At 31.0% G+C, this 20624-nt stretch overlaps 1 protein-coding gene across 2 annotated transcripts; it reads right to left on the minus strand.

The window, feature by feature from the left end:
- Window positions 1-2026: 2026 nt before the first annotated feature.
- LOC123916839 (serine/threonine/tyrosine-protein kinase HT1-like) lies at window positions 2027-6190 on the minus strand. 2 transcript variants are annotated; one of them, XM_045968401.1, is made up of 3 exons: window positions 5254-6190; window positions 4079-4534; window positions 2027-2425 (listed from the first exon to the last, which is right to left on the minus strand). In XM_045968401.1, exons 1-3 carry the CDS (start codon window positions 5611-5613, stop codon window positions 2201-2203), a joined length of 1041 nt encoding a protein of 346 aa, XP_045824357.1. In that variant the 5' UTR covers window positions 5614-6190; the 3' UTR covers window positions 2027-2200. The 2 variants fall into 2 exon arrangements, with proteins under 2 accessions (XP_045824357.1, XP_045824358.1); XM_045968402.1 differs by lacking the exon at window positions 2027-2425 and adding an exon at window positions 3923-4023 and having other exon boundaries at window positions 4058-4534; window positions 5254-6172.
- Between the last annotated feature and the right edge of the window lie 14434 nt (window positions 6191-20624).

The raw sequence follows: 20624 nt of genomic DNA on the forward strand, positions 1-20624 counted from the left end.
TATTAATATTCTAGTGAAAATATAGGTCTCACAACAACCATCAAAATAATTAGGTCACCGTATTAAATATGAGTATAAATTTAGGTTCTACATAAATTATTAAAGATCAGGAAACCTTATTAATAAGAGGATAAATATAGGTCCCGCATAATTAACACAAAAGATTATGTTCCCGTATAAAAATATGAGTATAAATCGTAAAATTATATAAAAAAAACTTTATTAATATAGGAGTAAAAATATAAGGCTCGTAGATATAACAAAAAAAAAGAGGTTCCCGTATTAATATGAATATAGCCCGTAAAATTATTAAAAAAAATAGACAACATAATATATTAGTAAAATCACAAGTTCTTTGTGAATCACAAAAAATAGTAGATATTCGTATTAATATATAAGTATAAATATAAGTCTCACAAAAAATAGTAAAAGAAGATAAAGTGGAGTTTTGTGGTTAAAATTGAACATTTAACTCATATTGGTTCCAAAAATCTACAATATATTAAAAGAAGATACATATGAAATCACTCTTGAAAATGATTATGTCTCAAAAAATGAAAAAGGGGCAAATTGGTGATTTCATATGTATCTTCTTTTCATATATTGTAGATATAAAGTGAGGTAATTTAATTTGAATTTGGGTTACATACAAAAAATTGGATTTTTAGATAAAAGGAAAAAAAAATCGTGGGAGAAGTAACAAATAAAGTGGAGTTTTCTGGTTACAAATGGGCAGTTAACTAATATTGGTTCCAAAAATATAACAAATTAATTCATATGGCTTAGTGGTAAATATAATAAGAAGTGTAACTTAAAGGTTAAGGGTTCAAATCCTGCTTAGAAATTTTTTAACATTTTTCTACTAACTTTTTTTAATAAAGACACAAAATACACATGAAAATGATTATGTGTCAAAAAATGAAATAGGGGCAAATTGGTGATTTCATATGTATCTTCTTTTAATCTATTGTAGATAGGGGCAAATTGGTGATTTCATATGTATCTTCTTTTAATATATTGTAGATTGGTTCCAAAAATATAACAAATTAATTCATATGGCTTAGTGGTAAATATAATAAGAAGTGTAACTTAAAGGTTAAGTGTTCAAATCTTGCTTAGAAATTTTTTAACATTTTTCTACTAACTTTTTTTAATAAAGACACAAAATACCCATGAAAATGATTATGTGTCAAAAAATGAAATAGGGGCAAATTGGTGATTTCATATGTATCTTCTTTTAATATATTGTAGATTTCTACTAACTTTTTTTTAATGAAGACACAAAATACCCATGAAAATGATTATGTGTCAAAAAATGAAATATGGACAAATTGGTGATTTCATATGTATCTTCTTTTAATATATTGTAGATAGGGGCAAATTGGTGATTTCATATGTATCTTCTTTTAATATATTGTAGATGGTTCCAAAAATATAACAAATTAATTCATATGGCTTAGTGGTAAATATAATAAGAAGTGTAACTTAAAGGTTAAAGGTTCAAATCCTGCTTAGAAATTTTTTAACATTTTTCTACTAACTTTTTTTAATAAAGACACAAAATACCCATGAAAATGATTATGTGTCAAAAAATGAAATAAGGGCAAATTGGTGATTTCATATGTATCTTCTTTTAATATATTGTAGATGTTTGGATACTATGCTAGAGGTTATGAGTTCGATCATCAACAAAAATCTTGAAATTTCATGGTGTTTTTTCCAACAAATTACTCATTTTAATAACATGCGCTACTTATTACTTAAATAGCAGAAGGATAAAATTGAAAACTAGTAGGGCGCGGGACAAACTGATAGGATGACAAAAAAAAAAATCTCAAATACAATTACCTCCTTTTTAGAAAATAGTTTAACGACAAAATTCACACATTAACCATAATTCTCACGCACCAGCATCTGAAATGTCTCTATAGTTTTTTATCATCAATTACTGATATTACCTCAAGAGAGCAAAAAGTAAAACTTATTGCAGCTTCAGATTCTGACTAGATTACTACCATTTTTAAAATTTTGTTAAACACAATACTTTTATGAATGTCCATCAAATCAAAATAATTAACAAAAGATACATGTTTATATTTTTCTTCAATAAAAAAGAGAGCATTCATGGGATTTCAATACAACACAATTCTTGAGAGATAACTTGAAAATGCTTGAGTAGTAGTAAGTAGCATAGCATCTATTAATTTGCTTTGCATTTAGGGAAGCACCCCAGAATTAAATTAGTAGGTTGCTGTTTGTAAGTTGAGAAAAAATGTGGATCAAGCTCAAGTGATTCAATAAAGCTCTCCAAAATTGATACAATCTCAACAAAATGTGGCCTTTTATTTGGATTGCTTGACCAACATCTATTGATCAGATTACTAAATGCCCATGGACATTCAGATGGCAGTGGTGGTCTTGCATTCTACATACACAATTCATCAAATTTCAGTATCATAGCTAGGTCAATAAAATAAAAGATGCATATAGTCATATCGTTGAATAAGAATGAATTAAAGGATGTGCACTGTCGGTGTAAATTTGTTTTAGATGACCATATTGTCACTTCATCATACAAACAATTTCAAAATTCACTTAAAGGAGTGGAATGATGCGGCAGACAGAATAATGAATTTATTTATATCGATAGTGCATGCATGTCCTTTAAACTAAACTCTCTAAGAATCCACCTAATTTTATATCATAAAACTATATTATCAAAAACATATCTATCTATTGGATATTGCTGCAGCATGTGCAATTGACAAATATCAACAAGAGAAGTTAGAGTTGAATATATGAAATACAAAAGTAAAAAATAATTTTAAAATTATTTAATATAATAAAAATAACATGACATTTAATAATTTGATCATACAGATATTATTCAATAAAACTGCAGGATACTAGAATTTTCTCTAATAAATAAAGCTTCTCTTTCAACTAAAGGTTCCATTATTGGCACCTTGTTTTGATGTTGGGAGCATGTGACGAAGAAGCAGGGTGGCAGCAATCATTGAATCTCATAAAAATGCATAGCATATAGTATAACCATATCACTTTGAATGTTGGAAAAGCATAACAATCATTTTAGATGTCAGCAAAAATAGAGAAAAGACTAGTCATTTAAGAAAAATGCTAACCAGTGTGTCTCTGAGTGAGGTACTAGTTAAAAAAACTAAATACTACTATAGTAAAAGATGATCTTTTCAGTTTTCAGCACGCACAAACTAGCATGCATAATTTAATTATACTAGTGCTTCAATATTGTTAATGAGGTGTCTAGCTTAGATAAGGAAGTAGTAAATCTGAAACACAAACATAAACACATGTTCTGTAAAGATGACAGACAAAGAATGATTGTTGCCCACCCCCTCCCACACATTCCAAAAAGATACGTGACAGTGACACATTAACCATCAAAGGGACATGCTCAAATGCATGAATGTAGACATACGGTAGATAATAAATTCAACCTATATATACATGCACAAAATAATGCACGTTAAACCAATTGATTTTGACACTTTTTTATATTAAAAATTGCTCAAAACAACAATAACGACTAATGGAGCTCTCTAGAAGTAGAAACTCACGGTTCTCTTCGTCATCAATGAATGAGAGGTGGTCTAATCGGTGTCAATTTTACAAAAACAAAGAAAAACAAATACGAATTAAGTTCTGAGACACACATACGTTTTCTCTTGGTTTTGCCAAATTGACACTGATCATGTTACTTTCTAAAATATTACAATAAAGAGACCGTGCGGGAACTTCTACTTCTGAAGGCCGACTTCAGTCATAGTTGAAATTTGAAATTTTAGACAATTTTCAAGTATTGTAATATCAATATGCTAGCTAGCTTAGCTAGAGTCAATAGTTGAATGATTTAATATAGCAACAATTATAAAGCCAAAAATTATACAAATAATTGAAATAGCATAGAGCCAGTTAATTTTGTGCAGATAAGCATATTCATATCACAAGTCACCTAAGTTCTTGAGCTAGACACATACATGAAATTAATTAAAATAAGAATGTGTTATATAATGAAGTAAATTGTGGTATAGGTACAAACCTTGTAGGAAACTGCAAATGCAGCCTGCTCTGGTGTCATGTTGTCAAATGGAGTCAATGCAGTTAAAAGCTCCCAAAGAACAATACCAAAACTATACACATCAACTTTTTTAGTATGATGTTTTTCTTTGATCATTTCAGGAGCCATCCAACGGTAGGTTCCGGTAAATCCTTTAGCACTTCCACACTGAGATTCTAAGCATGAGATACCAAAATCAGCCACCTTTACACACATATCTTCTCCTAAAAGGAGATTCTCAGATTTGAGATCCCTATGAAGTATCCCTTGAGAATGAAGATATTTCATTCCCCTTGCAATGTCTAAGGCTAGTTTCAGAACAAGTTCAAGTGGAACTGAATGCGGTTCTTGTTGATGAAGGTATTTTCTCAATGAACCACCGGCTAAATATTCGGTAATTATGCAGAACACTGGTGGTTTCTTGCAAGCAGCGATGAACTGCAGGATCAATAAAAGTTAGTAACGAACAAATTTACTGACAGAAAATGACTTTTAATGAATGGATTTTATAAAATTGATTAGGACTAAAAGTGATCGAGTTAAATGTATAGTGATTTATGTTGGTATACATTCATGTAAAAGTGAGTTGAACAATGAATTCAAGGTTAAAAATTATATAGGCAAAATCTCCAAGTTGTAGCTTCAAGTAAGAAATAATTCTGGAGACCAAATCAATTCTATTTGATAGCATCCAAACATGTCAAAATCAATTCTAGGATCAATTTTGACGGTACAAAAGCGAAACCAAACATACACTAATGCATGCATAATTAGAATGAGAGAGATGCATGCTATTGACATGTTAAAGAGATAGTATATATAAATTAAGGTCCAAAATATGCTTTTTTTTGTTCAGCTTCACTCTAATAGAATGAAACCATACATACACATTAATTAGGATTGAAAGCACCCTAAGGCACAAGCTTTTCCCATTCCAAGCAATCTATTTGAGTACTTGTTTAATCCATAACTTCTTTTTAAATACAAATGTTTTTCATTTTATAATTCATCCTAGTTGCTTCTAAAATTTCATAACACCTAATTAGTATCATAACAAGGTAATCAATCACAGCAACAATGAGGTTAGCATTGAACCATAAAAAATCAATCAGTAACAAGTGCAGAAACAGAAAAATGAAACAACAAAAAGTACTTACAGTAAGGATATTTGGATGCCTTAACCTCAAAAGCAAAGCAACCTCAGAAGTAAATTGCTTCTCAAGAAAAGAAGCCAAATCTTCATCTTCTTCAGGTTGACTCACAAGCTTAATTGCAACATCCTTTTGCTTGTAAAGACCTCTATAGATTCTACTATGTCTTCCAGAAGCAAATTTAGATCCAATAAACAACTGAGACATATCAGCACTCCATTCATCTTCTTCTTCATCCTTTATTGCAGCACCAGATGAAACCAAATACTTAGACCAAGAAACTGCTCTTTTGTACTCTCCAAGTGAAAGCCTCTTCCCAGACTTTCCATTGTTAGAAATTTGTTTATGCCAGTTCAAATTCTTCATATGGGTCACGGTTATTTCTTCCCAAAATCATCAAAATTTAACCTTTGTAAAAAGTTGTGGAACCCCAAAAGCAGATCCAAAAAGTTTCAAACAAATACAAATGCACCTTTTTGCAGAGTAACCCAGATGGACAAAACTTGATTTTCATAGCAAAAAATAGTTCTTGAGAAAACTACATTGCGATTATGGTCCCCACTTTCTCATTAAGAAACAAAGATGGTGAAAATGAATAGAAAACAAGAACAAAGAGGAAACTCACATTACAACAACCCTTTAAGTGCTTTAATAAAAAAAAGAACAGATTTTTATTTATTTATTTATTTATTTATTTATCACAAGAGTATCGCAAGCAAAGTCAGGGAGAGAAAGAGAGAGAAAACAGTTTTGTGTTAATTTTCAACATCCAATCATGTAGTGACACCAACGTTGTACACAGTAGTAGTAGTATAGTACTAGTTGTTGTTGGTGTTGGAGTGAAAGCATATCATATGGAAATGAAACAGAAAGAGTTTTGAATGATGCATTAGATTTAGATGAGAGTGTGTTTACGTTGGTACTCGTAACGTGCGAAGATCCACTTCTGAGGAGACAAACCGGGTCGGCTTGATAATGACCGCTGCTATATTTTTCTTTTCCCATTTTCTCCTTCTCTTTCTTACACATTCTCAACCATTACCATTCTCTTTACCATTATGCCCTTCCTATTTCTCTATTTTTAGGTTTTTTTTTGTTAAGTAGTCTAGTTATATCTTTTTTAGATTTCTAGCCTTAACAATAGACTCGTCCAAATAAATATTCATGTGTATGAAATGTAATTTTTTAGGTTAGACATATGTTTCCCTTATAAAAACTGAAGATGATCCGATTCAGATAATTTTCAACGGAATTGCATAGACATCAGGAGACCATTTATATTGGATGGAATCAACCTCGAGAGAATTGGATTAAACTTAAATGTGATGGAGCTTACAATATTTCAATGAATATTGGTGGCTGTGGTGGCCTATTTCGGGATTCAGATGGTCGTTGGTTGAAGAGGAATATTCAAAGGATTGGTGCATGTGACATCCTTCTTGCTGAAATGTGGGGTATGTACACGCGAATGAACATGGCTCAAAGACAAAGTTTTACTCATCTCATAGTAGAAAGTGACTTCAAGCTTATGATTGATATGGTAGCAGGGAACTACAAGCTCAACATAAATATTTCTACCCTAATTCGTAGAATCCGTGAACTTATACCAACTTGCAATGTCAAGTTCATTTCAAGCACATTTGGCGTGAAGGAAAAATAGATGTGTTGATTGGTTAGCCAATTTTAGTTTGATTTAACATTCTTATGATGTAAACTTTTTGGAGACTCCCACTAGGAAATTTTAGAGTCTTCTTTTTTATGACTTTATTTTGGGCTTGCATGGCAAGGAATGTTCGTGTAACTTCTAAGTTATTTTTTTGTTCGAGCATTTGCCCTCTTTCTTTGCTAAAAAAAAATTGAAGATAATTTATTCAATAATCAACGAGAATTAACCATATAAATAAATTTATAAGTGGTATTTTAAAATTAACTTTATTACAATAATAACAAATTTATTTATGTCGTTAATTTTTATTGCTTATCTGGTAAACTATTCATAACTCTTTAGGAGTGGTTTGAATTTTAGAGAAATTATATTTTTAATCCATTCAAATGATTTAATTGAATTACCTTCATTTTTAAAAGTGGATGTTTTTATAGATCAGTGATAAAAAAAATTGTTGTTAATATTTTTGTGCCATCACTTTTAGAAATTTGAAAGAAAACAAATTGGGTGAAATTTAAAATTTGAAAGATATAGACTAATTTTGAATTTTCAAAAATTTAAAAGACCAATTTGAAAATTTTAGGGGCTAATTTAAATTTTTGAAAGCTATGGGAGGAAGAAATTTCAAATTCATATTTTTTTTATAAGGCGAAGAACAACTAGACATGAGACAATGCAGGTATCGCCCCCATCCTTGAAATTCCTTAAATCTAGTTATCTTTTTACTATTGTTTAACAACGAACGATTAATGTTTGTGGAGAAATCTTGTGAAGCTCACAAAGTGAGTTATCTTTTTCCAAGCAATTTTTTTCTATAAGTAAAAGTTAGAAATCCAATCTTTGACCGCTTTCTTAATTAACAATGCCGTCTAATAAAAGAATTTACTATTTTATCATATCACTTAGTTTGTATGGTTATTTTACGCCCGTAATGTGACACGAAAAAAGTGTAGTTTCTCGTCATTATCAATGCATGCAATTGAATTGTAAATTGAAGTAGCACTGCAGAATTAATTTTAAAATAACTAAGATCTATTTAAAGATTGATCTCTTTCGACAAATATTTTTGTAAATATGTTTGGTGAACTCTTTGATGCTTATTGTACATTGTCAGTTTAATTTTTTCCATTGTTTTGTTATTTATCAAAGTTTCCTAAAAATATTTTTGAACCCATAACCAGGGCATGTGATTCTGTTGGTTGAAGTTGCAATCTCTATTGTTAAGTAATTTTAATGAATAGTAGCAAATAGGTTGGGCCAATTTAGGGGCAGATTGGTCATTTTAAGGAACATGAAGGGTTCGTTTGGTTTGATGGAAAGAAAGTTGGAAGAAAGAAAATTACACAAACCAATTAATGAACCTAGACTAACTTTAGTTCAAATTCATTCATTGATTTGCGTAATTTTCTTTCCTCCCACTTTCTTTCTATCATACCAAACATAATGGAATCGGGAAGTGTTTGGGTGAGTTGAGAAAAATCGATTAAAAACTAGAAATATTGAATACTCCCTCCGGTCCTATATATAAGAAAAATTTTACTTTTTAAGTTCATTGTAAAATGGACGTGTTTAGACTTTAGACTATACTTCATCCGTCCCAAAATAAATGACTTATTTTTTACTTTGTGTACTATTCATATGATCTACTTTGACCATATTTTTATGCGATCTACTTTGTTTGATTTGTCTCGATGAGTATTTTCAAAATATATATTTTTTATAATTTTTAATAAAATACTATAATTTAAGATATTAAGGATTAAATTTGTACATTGGCAAACATAACAGTGGTCAATTAGATCATTTATTTTGGGACGGATGGAGTATTATAGTTTAGATATATTCACTTTACGATGAATGTAAAAAAGCAAAAAAAAATATTAAAAAATAAAAAATAAAAAAAAAACAAAATTTTTCTTATATATAGGATCGGAGGGAGTAGTCCCGTCAAAAAATGAAACAACAGTACTCCGTATTATATTAAAGGGACCATGTGGGTCTCATTGGGAATAGAGTTTGTGTGGGGACCACAAGTTGGTGGTATACGTGGATGTGTCGGACAAAGCCGTATGGACGGTCCTCTTCCGTATACGGTCTCTGACCTCTCTCTCTCTCTCTCTCTCTCTCTCTCTCTCTCTCTTCACGCATTATGATCATTGTTTCGTTATTTATTTATACAGTAAAACGCAGTAGAGATTTCCATGCATCCATCCTTTTTTTTTTTCATTCATTTCTCCATTATAAAGCCGGTATTTTATTAGTACATAAAAATAATCACTGACATGATATAAGTGGTAGATATTTGGGTCACTTAACCATTTGATCATGGATTTAATCATCATGTGTATGGAAAAAATATTTATTGGGAGAAGTCGACACCATAAAATAAATCTCAGTTATCTCGAGAGAATTAGTTTACATAATTGCGTGCAGAACTGCAGATGATATCTTTGATTTACCAACAAAACAAATTACTCAATCTCTCCCAAAATAAATAATTTGTTTGACCACAGTTACGTTTGCCAATGCACATCTTTAATCGTTAATATCTTTAGTTATGTATTATTCAAAATTATAAAAGTTTTATATTTTGAAAATACTCATCGAAATAAATCAAACAACATCTCATATGATAATATTTGCATGTATATATTAGTAGAAAAATAAGGTCAAATGAGATCATATGAATAGTACACAAAGTCAAAATTATGTCATTTATTTTGGGACGGAGGGAGTAATAAGTAACTAGTAGTTCATAAAAAGAGTTCTTTATAAGAAATACAATATTTTTTGTCACAAATAATATTGAAACATATTGTTATGAACTGGGCCTAGAGACCCAACCGTCGAGGTCCTCGAGGAAGGCCCGATAAGGAGCGACCCATAAAGACGATCCCGCAAGTCAAACGGTCACAACGCTCGACGCGTTGTAACGGCCGAACACCTGAATGATGAGCATTAACTACTCATCATGGCTTTTCTAGCTGTTTTCCGGCAGCCACTTGATGACCATTAATGTCATCAGGGGTCTTGACCCAACGCTTGGGGCTATATAAACAACCTTCCACCACTTCACAAGGTACATTATCTTTTTTCTGAAAACAATTGCTTCACCCAAATCACTAACTTGAGCGTCAGAGCAACTGTAGGTACACAACTCTCTCTCATTCCATCGGGGTTCGGAGCGGAGCAACACCGGGCACGGTCATCTTTCTGGTCAAGTATGATCACATGTCACCCGCAATTACAAGATTTTGCGTTTGAATCCAAGTAAACATATTCAATTAAGCAATATCAATATTATCAATTGAGTTAAATTTTATATTATGTACTTTTTATTTAAAAAAATTTACGAATATTAAAATTACATATATTTATATTAGTTTTGAATTATTATATATTGTCAAAAAACTTAAAACTTTTTTGAGAAGATACTTTAAAGCGTATTTTGAAAATCATTACAATGAATAAATTTTAAAAAATCATTGTCTCACTATGCTCAAAAACACAAAATAGTTTTTGTTTTCTCTTAAAATTTCTAAAAGTAATATCAATATTAAATTTACTAAGCACTAAAATTACTATTTTTATAATCTCTTACAAATACTTAAATAAATTGAATATTTTTTGCATATATATTATGACCTAAAAACCAACTTAGTTAGTTATGTAGTATTACCAATGGCTTCAATTCGCGGTACACTTCGATGAATGTTTGTTTCTAAAAATCTTATCACGATTTTACTTATTCCTCCAATACTATAAATAATGGCATGCCACAGTCCAAAAATTCTTTCAGTTGATCACGGGCTGTCACCCAAAGTCATTCCTACGCCTTATGTTGAAAGAAATTCAATGTTATAAATCCAAACCTTTTAAAATTATTAAAATAAAAAAAAAAAAACTATTTTCAATATGTTTTTTGTTTCTTTAATTAATGTTTTAGAGACACTAGTTAGTTCGAGTGCTTGACCATTTATCTATATTATATATTGTACCGGACAAATACTAGGGTATCATTCGTCTAAGGTCCAACTCATCTATTGACCCATAGACTCGATCAAACTTAGAGTGAGATGAAATCGGGAAAATAGGAACACGTGAAGCTACTTCCTCCCCATGATCTCAACCATCTAGCCCACTAGTCTCATCATATTCTCTTATATATAGGCCAAACTTCCATGTAGAGGAGAACATTATACATACTCACCATAATTAATACTTAGACATAGAACATCATCTAGCTAAGTATATACCCCAAATTCTTTGCAGGAACATATATACTTTTTTTTTTTTACTAAAAATAAAGGATATTCATTCATTCAAACTGATAGAGTACATCGATGTAATAAAAATTCAAATTTGCTAAAAACAAAAAGGATGAATCTGCAAACAAACTCACAGCATCCATGTTAATAGCATAAAACGGCAAATTACATAAGCCTACATATATGACTATATTGAAGTGTCTGGAATGTCCATGCCCCCAGATCTGCAGCGTTGATGACACAAAAGTCGACATTGGATAGATTTGTACTTGATCGGATCTAATCCTTCAACCTGAAACAAATGAACACCGCACAAAGACGGGAAAACAAAATACACCGCACAGAGATGGCACAACAGAATACACCGCACAAGGACGGGATAACAAATAACACAAAACCAAACAAATATGTGAAAAATCACACTTATTTAATAACGAGAAAGAAAAATCAATTTGGAGGGGTGATTTTAGGTCAAGATTTGACCTGAAATCACCCCTCTTTGATAAACTAAGAAGAAGAAAAAAGGTGACGACTAGGGTTAGAACTTAGAAGATTAATGTGGTTTTAAACCAACGTTTTCTGTTCAAAAGAACCAGTCTAAGTAATATTCAATTGAACTGTTTTTGACCCATAGACTCGGTCAAACTTAGAGTGAGATGAAATCGAGAAAATAGGAACACGTGAAGCTACTTCCTCCCCATGATCTCAACCATCTAGCCCACTAGTCTCATCATATTCTCTTATATATAGGCCAAACTTCCATGTAGAGGAGAACATTATACATACTCACCATAACTAATACTTAGACATAGAACATCATCTAGCTAAGTATATACCCCAAATTCTTTGCAAGAACATATATACTTAAATACATCAATCCTTAATATATTAAAATAAAAAACATGTGTTACACAATTAAGCGGCAAATATCCCGCCTAAACACTCTTCTTCATAATTAAGCGGCTAATTAATTCACAATGTCACTTGCCACTATGTCAATCACTATATACTCCACATGCCTAAAAATTTTAAACCTTTTTACCTTTCCAAAATCTCACCGTCATTGAAAACCCAAAACTTTCTCCACTTCTTTATATTCTTCTATTTGCTTCTTAAAATAATTATTATAATTTTTAAATTAAATGTGTTATTTATTTTTTATATAATTAATGAATTTTTGTTCTGTTTCTATAAAAAAATTCTCATGTTTTCATCTAAAAAAATTTGTTTTATTTTTAGTCCCTAATGACTAATTATATCATTTAATATCAATGTTATGACACTTCTATGTTTAAGATGTGTCTATGTTATGTCTATATATTATATATTATGTTAATCATATATAAGTCCATTTTATGTTCAAAGCATGTCAAAATTGTGTCCACTATGGACTAAAAACAAAACAAAAAATATTTTAAGAGATGAAAAACATGTAATTTTTTCTTATAAGGACGAAAATAAAAATTCGTTAATATTGTAGAAATGAACAAAATATTGAACCTTAATTTTATTTTGTTAGGTTCTTTGTTTTGTACTCTTCTATCCCAATTTATAAGAAAAAAACTACGTTATTTTTGCATCATGAATCTTATATTTTGAGACCTAATGAGTATATGGATTCTTTTTTCTCTTTTGTGCTAACATAATTCAAATAAAAAACATAATTTTTGGATGAAGCATCGGTGTTTCATGGAGGAAGAGACACTTTCACTAGAAGGCCCTCTATTTCTTTTTAGTGTCTTTAAATCTTCAATTCTACAATTTAGGTCTTGAACGAATTTATTATCAATTTTTCAGGACAAAAATTGTTAGTTTGATTCAATTATATTTTGTTTAAACAAATACTTCCCCTGTACCAAAATATAAGTCGTTTTGAATTGGATCCTTTTTGGCTATCATGATTCTTGAGTGTGGAGCTGTAATCTTGGCTTTATTAAGGATTTTTGGGCTGAGATGCAAGGTGATATTATGCGTTTTATTTCGGAGTTTCATAGGAATGGCAGATTGACTAAGGGTTTAAATGCCACTTTCATAGCTTTAATACCCAAAGTTGACAGTCCCCAAAGGTTGAATGACTTCCGGCCTATTTCACTTGTGGGCAGCCTTTATAAGATTTTGGCTAAGGTGTTAGCGAATCGTCTGCGGGTGGTGATGGGCAGTGTGATATCTGAATCTCAGACGGCTTTCGTTAAAGACCGACAGATTCTCGATGGAATCCTTGTTGCAAATGAGGTGGTGGATGAGGCCCGTAAGTCTAAGAAGGAGTTGCTTCTTTTTAAAGTTGATTTTGAGAAGGCTTATGATTCGGTTGACTGGGGTTATTTGGAGGATGTTATGGGGAGAATGGGTTTCCCAACCCTTTGGAGGAAGTGGATTAAAGAATGCGTGTGCACGGCATCTGCTTCGGTTTTGGTTAACGGTAGTCCGACTGATGAGTTTCCTTTTGAGAGGGGTTTAAGGCAGGGTGATCCGTTATCTCCTTTCCTTTTCTTATTGGCTGCAGAGGGCTTACATGTGTTGATGGAAGCCATGGTGGAGCGCAATTTGTTTACGGGGTACAACGTGGGTGAGCGTGCACAAGTGTCGGTGTCGCATCTTCAGTTTGCTGATGATACGTTGTTGATGGGGACTAAGAGTTGGGCGAACATTCGGGCTTTGCGGGCAGTCCTTGTGTTGTTCGAGTCTATGTCTGGTTTGCGAGTGAATTTTCACAAAAGCATGCTGGTTGGGGTTAACATCCCTGATTCTTGGTTAGTTGAGGCGGCGTCAGCTCTGTGCTGTAAAGTAGGGAAGATCTCTTTCCTTTACTTGGGCCTTCCTATTGGGGGTGATCCGAGGCGTTTATGTTTTTAGGAACCGGTTTTGGATCGACTAAAGAATCGCTTATCGGGTTGGAAAAGTCGATTTCTCTCTATTGGTGGTCGTTTAGTTTTGCTTAAATCCGTGCTGACTTCTTTGCCTGTTTATGCTCTTTTTTTCTTTAAAGCTCCCTCAGGTACTATCTCTTCTATTGAATCTATTTTGATTAAATTTTTTTGGGGGGGGAAGTGAGGATCTTAGGAAAGTGTCTTGGATTAATTGGAACACCATTTGCTTGCGTAAGGAGTATGGGGGTTTGGGGGTTAGGCAGTTGAGGGAGTTCAACTTGGCCCTGTTGGGCAAGTGGTGTTGGAGGATGCTAGTGGATAGAGAGGGTTTGTGGTTCCGAGTGTTGGCAGGACGTTATGGGGTTGAGAGAGGTAGGTTGTGTGAGGGTGGAGCGCGTGGGTCGACATGGTGGAGGGAGTTGGCGCGCATTCGGGATGGTGGAGGGGAGGCAGGGAGAGGGTGGTTTAGGGAGTGTGTTTTGAGACATGTGGGTGATGGGTCAGATACTTTCTTCTGCACTGATCCATGGGTGGATGGTATCTCGTTGCGGGAGCGATACGGGAGGTTGTTTGATCTGGCAGAAAACAAATCAGCTTCAGTGGCTGAGATGTTTATGCGCGGGTGGGAGGCTGGAGGGGAGGCGTGGGAGTGGCGACATCAGTTGAGGGCGTGGGAGGAGGAGATGTTGGGAGAGTGTCAGGCTTTACTACTTACCATCTCTTTGCAGGATCATGTTTCAGACAGGTGGCAGTGGCGGACTGACTTGGATGACGGTTACACGGTTCGTGGTGTTTATCAGCTGCTGACGAATCAGGATGCAGTTACTCTGGATGCTGCGTCAGGACTTATTTGGCACCGTCAGGTTCCTTTGAAGTTTCCATTTGTGCCTGGCGACTTTTGCGGGACAGGTTACCTACCAAAGCAAACCTGGTTACTAGAGGGATTTTATCTACGGAGGCTCATCTTTGTGTATCTAGTTGCGGAGAGGTAGAGACGGCTCAACACTTGTTCCTATATTGCAACTCTTTTGGCTCTCTTTGGTCACTCGTCAGCTCCTGGATTGGTTCTTCTTCGGTGACTGCTCAGACTCTTTCAGAACACTTTGTTCAGTTTACGGATTCGGCAGGTGGTTCTAGAGCTCGACGTTCTTTCATGCAGCTCGTATGGCTTGTTTGTGTTTGGGTTGTGTGGACCGAAAGAAATCATCGATTGTTTACAGGCTCAGCAAACTCGGTGCATCAGATGTTGGACAAGATCAAGACTTTCTCTTATCGGTGGTTGAAAGCGACGAGTAGCACTTTAGCTTTGAACTGTCATAGTTGGTGGTCTAGTCCTTTGCTTTGCTTGAGCCTTGTTTAGATTCTTTTGGTTCCTGTATTGTTGACTTTATTTGTAACATTGTTTGGTCTTATTGGCACGCCTTGTGCTAAGAGACTATATATATATATATATATATATATATATATATATATATATATATATATATATATATATATATATATATATATATATATCATTTTGGCTTCTTCAAAAAAAATCTTCTTTGTGTATATGCCCGCTTCTAGGTCGAATATGTGGAGGATAAAGTGGTTGATATAGTTAGATATTTCATGGCAACTTATGTTTTAATTTTTCATTAATGGAAGTTGCATCACATCAATATGCATTTTAGGAGACCAGCTTTGTTTTAAACTCATAACCTTGGAACTGATTGGATTGTACTGATTTGAGGTATTGGAGTTATTAGAATAGGCTTGCATAGTGAATTTTGCTCCCGCATAATCTTGCAACTTGAGAAGTGGGGAGACCTTTTCTAACTTATGAGATCTAAAAGTAACATTGAAAGATCAACTTTGCTATATGTATATATAAAACTTATCCTTTCATACTTGAAACATTTTTCAAAGTAAATAAGACAAAAATAAGTTAAGCAAAACGAAGCCCTAGACGATATGCATTTTTTATGAAAGAGATATATGCTTATTTTTTATGAAAGAGATATATGCCTGTTTTACAAGTTAAATTTTATTTCTCCAATACATGTATAGAAAATTCCATTTAATTTCCTTTAGGGCCCGTTTGGTGCGCAGGATAGCATAGTGACAGGATAGGATATAAAACAGGATAAGGATATGATAGGATAACAGCAGGATAACAGTTATACTCAGTTATCATATCCTATGTTTGGTGCACACAGGATAACAAACATGATAACTATTATATTTTGTTTTTAATACATACTTTCTCATAATAATATGATAAGATATATAACATATTTAATTGACAAAATTACTCTTGTAAAACAATTATTATTTTTTAAAAATTATTTTGTTATACTTTGAATTTTATAAATAAAAAATATAAATAAGTAATCAAATAACTTTATATAATTTAAAACAAAAATCATGAGAAAATAATCAAGTTTAATTTTTTATATGAATCATGATCAAATAAATAACTCAATAATATATACATGTTAGATAAGCCAAATAAATATATGATATATCTCATACGTAAATAATAAAACTACTATTGCAAAAGAATTATATTTAATTTTTTTATAAAATTTAAGTTAATATCCCTATTTGTCAATTTTTTAATAATCATTTTACTTTAAAATATTGTAATTTTAGTAAAATTTTGATTTTTTAGAATATATAAATTACAAAATTATCCTGTGAGAAAATCACATATATATTTAAAAATTAATTATTTTATTATTTATATTTTATTAATTTTATTTTATGTATTTTAAAATATATTTGGCTTAATTAATTAATAAAATGGTCCCTTAAAGACATTTTTGGTTTCATATTGGTCCCTTAAAGAAAAAAAGGTCTAAATAGGTCTCTTAAAGAAAAAAAGGTCCGAATAGGTCCCTTAAAGACATATCCGTTAATCAGTTTGGTCCTATTTAGACCTCTTTTTAGGGACCAAACTGATTAACGTAGATGTCTTTAAGGGACCTATTCGGACTTTTTTTCTTTAAGGGACCTATTTGGACCTTTTTTTCTTTAAGGGAACAATCTGAAATCAAAAATGTCTTTAAGGGACCATTTTATTAATTAAGCCAATATATTTTATAAAATAAATCAGTAATTTTTTTTTCTTCTTATCCTATCCTGCTGGTAACTCAGCTCAAATTCAGGATAAGAATTATAACTAGAGAGACAGGATAGGATAAGCTTCAGGATTAACTTATCATATCCTGTTGTATCACCAAACACTATATTGCGGCAGGATATGACACAGTTATCATATCCTGTCTCTTATCCTGTGCACCAAACGGACCCTTAATTTACCCCGTACAACGCACGGGTCCACAAATTAGTTATTAAAAGAACTCAATTTTTTTTTTTATAATAATAATTAAAAGGAGTATATTAACTCTTTGCTGTTATAGAAACTAGGAATAAACCCGTGCGTTGCACGGGTTCGATTAAAATATATAATTAAAATATTTTTATAAATAAAAAATAATGATTGTGATAACTATAATCACATATAGTTAAATAATATATATTATTTTAAAATATGATTATGTTTAATATTAGTATATGAGTAAAAAAAAGGTTGTTTAGAAATATTAGATTTTTTATTATATCGTAGTTTGTTTATATTTTAATGTAATAGATCTCTTATAATATTTCATAAGTTTGAAAGGATGTATCATTTTTTATTTTATTAGTGTAATCATATAAGATTTTAGTTTTCTTTATATGAGTTGCAATTTTATAGTCAAATGTCACTTTGTTTTTTATTTTTGATGTATTCCTTATTTTATTATTTTCAATAAGAGTTGGAGGCATACCTAATTATACTTGTAGACAATATTGCTCATGAGAAATGTTAAAATAAGTTTTGATTATAGAATATGATTCATATATGGTGGTTTTGCCTATTTGTTCCGCGTGATCTTATTTTTTGAAAATTATGTATCAAATAGTGTATTTGCTTACTACGTTCTATGCAATTTAAGGTTCCAAATAGCTTATCTACTTACTCATCTCTCGTTCTCTTGGAGTTTATTCTCACTATTCACTTGGTGAAATTTTATTCCAACTTTATTAGTCCCAATTTTTTAGTCTATTGTTTGGTTCACATTTTTTTTTGCTTGGTCCTTTTGTTTTTGGTTTGTTTTTCTTTTTCTTGGCGAGGTTTGTGTCTCTTCAAAATTATTGTTAGTTTTTGTCCCTCTTATTTAATATTTTCTTGAACATTTATTTTATTTTTCTTATTATATTATATAAACTCGAATATTTGTTGTTGTTAATATATAAGTTTAGACGAAGATTTTATATATTTGAATTTAGGTTTAGTTATTTGGTTAAGGTAAAGAAAATCTTATAGATGAATTTAAGATTTAACATGTGTCATCTTCTTATTTGCTTAAAGAAATGTCATCTTATTCTTATAAATATTCCACTATTTTATTTTCAGCCGTAACGTAAACAATCTTTTAGAATATGTACTTAATTTATCCAAAAAATTATATTATTATGTAAATTAAATTAATAATTTTTGAATTATTGGTGAATTTTAGTTGTGTGTAAATATGTTTAAATATATGTGTGATTATATTTTCTAAATATATGTAAATATATTTTAACATCTACGGTTTTAATAATTTCTAAAATTTATTTTGACAAATGAGCATCAACAATTTTTATTTAATAATTTTTGTCTTTTTTTAATTTAATTTAGAAAGCTTTTAGTACAATTCTAAGTGGGAGGAAAAAGTATTTAGCACAATTCTTTTCATCGATTCATTTTATGGTTGTAAGAATAAGATGACATGCGTAGATTAAAATAGGACCGTCTATTAAAATTCATATATATTCATATTGAACCATCCATGATTAGGCAAATGTTATACGATAAATGCATGAAGATTATATATTTGGACAACCTTTAAGTCAAGTTGAATCAATATACTTATTGCATGTATTACAATTATAAGAACCGCATGACTTGAGTGTCAACTACAAAAAAAAAACTTATTTTAATTTCTACTTTGTTTTTGTTTCTATATTTCTCTTGATCGAGATCAAGTAGATCACCTACACATTGTAGACAATATAATATTTAAAAATGAGACACATATTTATATTTCTAAATTATTTGGATTGTCCTCTTTTAATTGAATGCCTCCAACATCAATATACCCTCGATCTATATAAATTTTAAGGCACTTCAAAATCAATAAATAGAAGTCTCTTTTATCCTCTTCAACTTATTCACACGAAAAAAATAATTATATTCCTATTAATCAACAATTTTTTATACAAATCTTCTACCTTATATAAAATAATAAATGAAAAAGAAAATAAGAAACAAATAAGCTAAAACATTAGACTAATAAAATAATAAATGAAAAAGAAAAGTTGTCTAATTACAAACATTATATCAATAAAAAAAATGATGGTTTACAAACTCCCATTAGAGTTAAATACACATCGTTACATGAGGTGTCATTTCATAGGCTTTATAAGGAGCAAAGATGCAACGTAAGCAAAAATAGAAGTATGTTTTATCCTGTTCTCATCCTTCACATTAAATAGTCATATTCATATTAATCGATTCAACTCAAAGTTTAATTAATCATCGAACAAAACATCGGTTGATATTTAAAAAAATATCCAACCTAAAAAAGAAATATAAAAAATTATTAGAGATGTTCTAAACTCAGAGTAGTAGAAAAATTCCAATTTACAAACATATTAATAGGCAACTATCACATATATGTATATCAATTTCTTAATCAATCACATGTAGACATACCTTATATTCTAAGAGGTTAAACACCATCACCTACCAAGGACAAAAACCAATATACTTATGATGTAACTATATATATGCACACGATAGCTTTTAAATCAATTCAAGAGACTATAATGTGTAACTTTAACATATGGAAGGTGAAGATGCATAACTTTTTCTCATGGAGATGTCAGACAAAGAAACCATAGAGTTTTTGCCATGAGATAGATAAATTAAAATTTTGTTAAAACATAGAAGCTAGACTTCAATGTAAATTTACATATTCAATATGGTGGTGATAATTAGCTTTTGGGTTAACTTTATATAGAGCTTGTGTTTGATAATTAGCTAAATTTACATATTCAATATTAGTGTCTCCAAGAATTCTTTGTTTTCAATTGCATTAATAGAGAATTGTAACATACAATATATATTTTAATAATATATTGCAATGCAATTAATAAAACAATAACATGATGCATCGTTTCACCTTTCATTGCTTGCAATTCATTTTTGTCTCAATTCAACAACAATAAATTGTGTTAGTTTTTTTTTAATATATTATTATTGTTTATTATTTATTATTAGAGTAACTCTATTATATGAAATATGAAAAAGTTTTAATAGAGATTGTAAACTTTTTTTATAGAGTGCCACATCCAATTTCTTTTGAAAATCCATCCAATTTTTGATAATTCTAATGGATATGTATAAATCGATATCGATAGTTGGTCCCTTTTAATTAAATTTTTCATTTGTCATTTAGGGACCAATTAACTATGAAATGAAGAGAATTCCAATAGTCTTAGACACTT

This window comes from Trifolium pratense, linkage group LG3 (assembly GCF_020283565.1).
Source record: "Trifolium pratense cultivar HEN17-A07 linkage group LG3, ARS_RC_1.1, whole genome shotgun sequence".
In the NCBI taxonomy this organism is placed as follows: domain Eukaryota; kingdom Viridiplantae; phylum Streptophyta; class Magnoliopsida; order Fabales; family Fabaceae; genus Trifolium; species Trifolium pratense.

What these genes read in the sequence shown, in the direction of transcription:
- LOC123916839 (XM_045968401.1), bottom strand. Translation starts at nt 5,613, where the DNA reads ATGAAGAATTTGAACTGGCATAAACAAATTTCTAACAATGGAAAGTCT. An exon ending in GGCATCCAAATATCCTTACT is followed by an intron (nt 4,535 to 5,253) that starts GTAAGTACTTTT and finishes TTGATCCTGCAG; the next exon opens with TTCATCGCTGCTTGCAAGAA. An exon ending in CATTTGCAGTTTCCTACAAG is followed by an intron (nt 2,426 to 4,078) that starts GTTTGTACCTAT and finishes TTGTGTATGTAG; the next exon opens with AATGCAAGACCACCACTGCC.